Below are 5,964 nucleotides of genomic sequence, written 5' to 3' on the forward strand. Positions count from 1 at the left end.
CCCTTCCCCCACCCTCCCCCACCATCGCCCGGCCTCTTTTGACCCACTCAGGTGTTTATAAGGGCTTGCACCTCTCGAGCACAGCATCCCCATCCCCCGCCGCCCCGGCTCCTCCCACCACTACCCCGACACCCGCCTTGCTCCACCCCTGCACCACCACCAGCTCCACCTCCGCTACCAGTAACAACAACGGCACCGCCCACCCTGCCAACACCACTACCACTAACACCGCCACCACTCAGGTCCTGCTGGGAAACAACAACAGCCTCCGTGTGGGTGTTCCCGCCGGCAAGCGTGTCCACGCACCCCGGACACTGAGCACCACCATGTCAACATCCGCCTTAAAGTTCACGCACACAACCGGCAACTGTCAGAAACCCAAGGTCACTACAGCGTCGGCCTCGCCGCTGGACTTAGTGCCCAGGTGAGGAACACACAACAGGTGTGACAGACACTAAAGTGTGGAGGGGGGAGGTCTGCTGTGGTATTATCCCACAGGCTCAAAATAATTAGGGTGACATTTCAGTGGAAACTATCATCTGTCCTGAAATGGTCTGTGTATCAGTTTGTGACGAAGGCTGTGGTCAAATTCCACTTAGTTACTAAAGATGAAACAGTGTTTGACAAATCCAATGGTGTGCAAAATATAATTAGAATAATAATGATAACAATAAATGAACAGATACTGAATAGTAAATTGTCAGTATATTCAACTGCTGTGCTTCTGTACTAAAGCAAATGATATCAGATATACTGCTGCTAGACTCACTAAACAGAAGATAAAACTGTACGTCCATGGAACTAGTAAATATCACCTTAAGTGGTAAAGTGTTTGTAAATGACTGGTTGAGTGGCTTGTGTAAAGTGTTGATATTCCTAAAACAAAATGTTTACATACAATTTCTCCCCTTGATCATATTATGAAAGCTTCAGCCTATTTTGGTTAAACAGAATCAAATTTCACTTGAGGTGTATAATTTATTAGTGATGGAGAAAAGGGCTTCAGTGAAATGCAGCCAATATCGGTAGCTGAAAAGTAGCGGGGCACAGTTTAGGCCCTCTTCCGCTGCAGGAATATGAGCATTGCTAAATGTAACTGCCAGGAACTTTCAGGGGTTGTTGGCAGTGCTGTTGGTCACAACTGGTCGAGCAGATGTGTCATCACATCACAACAAAGTCAACATCTGGCAAAAATGAGAGTACATGCTGCCAAACAGTGCAGGGAAAAAATTTGAAAAAGATGAACTGGATAGAAAGATCAGAGATTGGTGGAACTAAGAGGAAAAACTAGGGTTCACTGCACTTTTTTTGCCCAATTTTTTTTTTCATTTTTTTAGTTCACACACAACACAGTGCAGTAAATCAGTGAAGAACAGGTAACAAAAGAAACAGTAGCTAATCCAAGTAAAACAGGTGGAACCAATAAAATAAGACCAAAATGTGCAAAGGTTTGGGTTCGGGCCACCAACCAGCAGCAGTACAAGTGAATTAGAAGTGTCAACAAAATGTAAAGGTACTTATTAGACAGCAGAGATGCTGCTGTGTTAAACAGTAACACTAATCATTTTTTAAGCATCACTGTTTACATTGAGATTTGATTTTTAAATGTAAAATCTTGATCTGTACCATATCAAGTGACTACAACTGTAGAATAAGTCTAGACAGGTAAAAGTATAAAGTAGCAGAAAATGTATTTTCAAGTACCTCAAAACAATCGAGTAAAAAGTTCCACCCGGAACGAGCCCCCAGACTCTTAAGACTCTGTATGAAGCATCACTGTTTCAGTTGTTTTCTGTTGCACAGCTGTTTACTTCACTTACCTACCAAATCCAACATAAAACGTCTCTCTAATAAATAATATCTGAAGTGTTCAGTTGTGAATATACAGCGGAAAGTTAGGTTTAATAAAAGTCCAGGTTATGAGTTCAGTTCCTGCTGTGTTAAAGGGCTGTTTGTACATTTATGAAAGTACTTTAAATACTAACTTCTTGCTGCTGACACTGTGTCTTACTTTGTCTTGTCTTTCTTTTTATCCTCAGGGAGAATCACGAACAAGACAAGCCAGCACTGAACAGTCTATCAGAGAACACAGTGGCCATGGAGGTTACGTAGCCTCCCGTACGCAGGACGGGGGAAGCGTGACTGCTTTTGTTGTTGGGTTTTTTTTAGGTGCTATGCATCATTTGTTAGTCATGAATGCAAGTGGTTGCAGAATGAGCATGGCAAGGCTGGGTTTCCATGGCAACTGTTTTGGGACTTAATTGCAATGCTCGTCTCGTACAATTTTTTTCTCTCCCTCCCATTTCCCTATTTGTTACTGTTAATAAGAGATCGTCTGTAAATTCTTAATATGGCAATTATATGTACAGTACTGCATATTTGTAATACCCCCCTCCCCAACCCCCCTGTTCTTGTATATAACATTACTTGAATACAGAATTGTTCATTTGTGATGTTTTGCACTCGAGATATAAAAAAAGAAAAATCAAAATTAAAAAGAGAAAACGACAAACTGCAACTGGTGAGAGTATGAGGTGTGAAAGTTGTATCACAGAAAAATGTATGTCATCACATGCATGGTGCGGAACCTGCTGTTTGATCTATTTATTGTGCCGTGTTTACAAAGGGGTTTTTTTTTTTTTCTTCCTTTCCATTCTTGATTTTTTTTTTTTTTTTAAATTTTTTTTTTTTTTTATACACTGTACCCCTCACCGGTTCCCCGTGCTGTAGTCAGTGTTTAGCTAGTTTTAAACAACTCTGTATTTTTTGGGATGTTGTGAACATGGCGGGGGGGGTTCGCTCGTTTCTGTTGGGCGTCCTTCCACGATGTTCCCATGTGTCATGTTGAATCCATGGAGACATGCTTTCATGCAGATTCAGGTGCAGCAGGGCAGTAGATGAAGAAGACGACAGGTGTGAATTTGTTTGTTGTAGGAATCAGTTTGTCAGTGGGTTAATCAGTTTCCACAAAGCTCTTCCATACGTATATTATTCCTGAGACAAGTAACAAAACAATGGGGATGAAGACTCTTTCCCAGAAGACTTTGCAGCTTCTGTCTTATCTAAGCACTATATAATTTGTTTTTTTAATTGATTGATGCTGCTTTTGTATGATTTGGCCTCTGGTTTTTACCAGGCGGCCTCATTTCCTTTTCGTTTTCTCTAAAAGATAATCCCCCCACCTCCCCTTATCATTTTTTAAAATAAATATTTTTGTATCTCCCACTTTTTTTATTTTGATTTTCCTCACAAAAGACTTCATTCTTTTGTTACTTGTTCTAAAAAAAAAAAAAAAACTATAAGGGAGTAAAAAAATGCAGTAACTGACATTTATTATCATTCCAGCTTCTACATAATAAGGAAGAAAACATGTATTAATTGAAAAAAAAATAAATAAATAAAGATCGTTTTCTCTACTTTTAAAACTCTCCAGAAGGCTGAAAGGCCATGAACCACAAGTTATCGGGTGCCTTCATTTGGGAAAAAAAAGAAAAAACCTTAAAAAAAAAAAAAAAATCACTCTCTTCTGTGAAGAGTTTGGTACTGAACAAGGCTACTTGTAGTTTTTCTTTGTCTGTACCACAATCCCAATGCCCATTCCAGTGGCCCAGTTGATTCATGAGTTTTTTTTTGTTTTGTCTTTTTGTAGTCTCTTCCACCACCACACACACACACACACACACACACACACACACACACACACACACACACACACTCTCTCATGGGAAAGACTAAGAATCCTCTTGAACTGTCACAAAATGAAATAAAAATCCAGGGCATTATGTGTTTTGACCAGCATGTCTCGTTCTTTGTCGTCTTTGTCTTTAATTTGTCATTAAGTGAATGAACTTGAATGCAATAGAGTCTGGGTTGTGGGTTGTGGGAAACGACCACCAAGCTCCAGCCAAATGCTGTTACAACTTTGGCTGTGTGTGTTAGGTTTGTCAGTCCCTGGAGCTTGCAGGTTAGGTGTAGCTTTGACTCCACAAACCAAAACACAAACTTTTCATCATTTTAAAATCAAACATTTTCAAATAAACTTCCTTTCTAGAAGAATGAAAACCTGCACATGAGTGTTCCTAGCTCTTTATTGTATGACTCCATATCTACTTTATGACAGACTATGTTAAGACAACTGTGTGTCAGTATTTCAGTGCATAGTATTGTGATCCACACCTGCGAAGAGCTCGTGTTCACCTCTTGGAGATAAATGCTAATTTCTGTCTTTTTTTTTTTTTTTTTTTTTTTTTTTTTTTTAAATGTAGACATCAAATTACTCACATTTGATCAGTTAAAATATATATGAAGTTCAAGTGAATGGCATAAGTGCTGTAACCATGAAACAAATTCATAAGTAAGTAAAATTTGGCATACATGTAGCAGCAATGCCTAAGCACTGGATATACACTCCAAACTTGTTCTGACTTCTTCTCAGCTCCTGAAAAAGGCCAGCCAGGAACACTTGCCGTTTACCTGTGGTTCCTATTCACCGAAGTAAACACAAATTGGGTTGGATAAGAGATGACATTTAAATGTAAATTCTACATTTTAGAGGAGGAAAGGAGGAAAAGACGAAAGTCGATAAGAGCTGGAAAATAAATGAGTCTAACTCCCAGAGAGAGAGATTGCCTTTACCATGCGTCTGACTTGATCATATTTGGATCTTTGCTTGGTAATTGCTTGTTCCAAAAAAAAAAGTAGAAAGAGAAGAAAAGTGTAAATGTAAAAAGTTTTTAGACGTGAAAGAAGGTGATATCAGCTCTTGGCAAAGTTTGCACCTCAAAACAAGAAGGTTGTGCAAGACTGATATATAGTAATAAATCTGGCTGTAGTCTTGTTCCAGGTTCAAGAGTGCAGCAAGATGTAAAAGCAAATAAGTTGTTTGGCAGATAAAGAAAGCAATTAAGTACATTCTAGAGGTGGTAAAGGAAAGGAAAATAGCCAGGTTGTTTGTGTCAGATTCTCTATGTGAAGTATTTTTTGTAAGTTTGTATCCTCTGAAAAAAGGTATTTTAAAGTAGAAATATTAGTGACCTGCCCGTCTGAAGATTGTCAGATATCTGAACTGGTGCTGAATAGAAGGTTAAGTTTGCTCATTAGTTTTTCCAGTGTAAAATCAGCTGAATTTGCTGTAATAGGTTTGATAATATTAATATTACTCACAGGCCCTAAAAGTTGCGTCTTATATGAACATATCAAACGACAAAAGAGATGGAAACCTGGATCTTATTTTGTTTCGTTTTTTCACCTCAGAATCAGACACTCTGATTGGCTGTGACAGCACCCAATCGAATTGAGTGACGTGCTGTAGACGTCACAAGCAAAGAATGCGGATGAGTATCAATCAATCGATAAACTCACAGAGAAAGCAGCAATACCATCCAAACAGTAAGAATACTAACTTTTAATATTAGTGTTTCGGTGGAAGTCAGTGACTCACACGGGCTTGTTAGAAAGATAAGATTATCCAGCTTAAGGAGAAAAAAACAGCACGCTCTACTTCAAACGGTCGCGGAGCAATGACGCTGTAAAGACAAAGTGAAATTTGAAAGTATAAACTCCCATGGGTCTAAGGGGGTTGAGGAGGAACCTGTTCGAAATACACAAATGAGAAATTACCCCAAAGTTGACATCAGTATATTCCCCTGTATAAACACTGACTTTTTAGAAAGCAACAGTTTGTCGTTGGCCAAATCGTGGACATCTCTGTATACCTCATGAGTTTACCTGTGCCAGGTGCTCTTTGTCTTTTTTAACTACAACAGTTGTCTGAACCGTTCTGCCAATGTCCAGTTAAACTTTGGACATATTCACTATTTTCTGCAATTAGAAATCTTGTATTACAGGGCAACTTAACCAGAGTTGTTGTTGGCAGGTAAATGATTTTTTCTATTCACTTCCTACTGCCATATTTCCCCAGATAATCTGGTTTCAAAATTGTTGGTATAAAAAAAAAGTAAACAA

The 5,964-nt window shown here is 39.0% G+C and overlaps 1 protein-coding gene across 2 annotated transcripts in view; it reads left to right on the forward strand.

Moving 5' to 3' along the window:
- The window catches only part of LOC111668432 (enhancer of polycomb homolog 1-like), a 30,418-nt gene extending 26,636 nt beyond the window's left edge, over positions 1-3,782 (forward strand). For both annotated transcript variants that reach the window (XM_023424494.2, XM_023424491.2), the window contains 2 exons: positions 52-424; positions 2,040-3,782. In XM_023424494.2, the coding sequence (XP_023280262.1) occupies positions 52-424; positions 2,040-2,112 (446 nt within the window). In that variant the 3' untranslated portion in view covers positions 2,113-3,782. The remainder of the gene's footprint in view (positions 1-51; positions 425-2,039) is intronic.
- Positions 3,783-5,964: the final 2,182 nt, after the last annotated feature.

Source organism: Seriola lalandi, unplaced genomic scaffold (genome assembly GCF_002814215.2).
Source record: "Seriola lalandi dorsalis isolate HSWRI2012SDOR001 ecotype SW California unplaced genomic scaffold, Sedor1 jcf7180002054736, whole genome shotgun sequence".
NCBI classification, from domain to species: domain Eukaryota; kingdom Metazoa; phylum Chordata; class Actinopteri; order Carangiformes; family Carangidae; genus Seriola; species Seriola lalandi.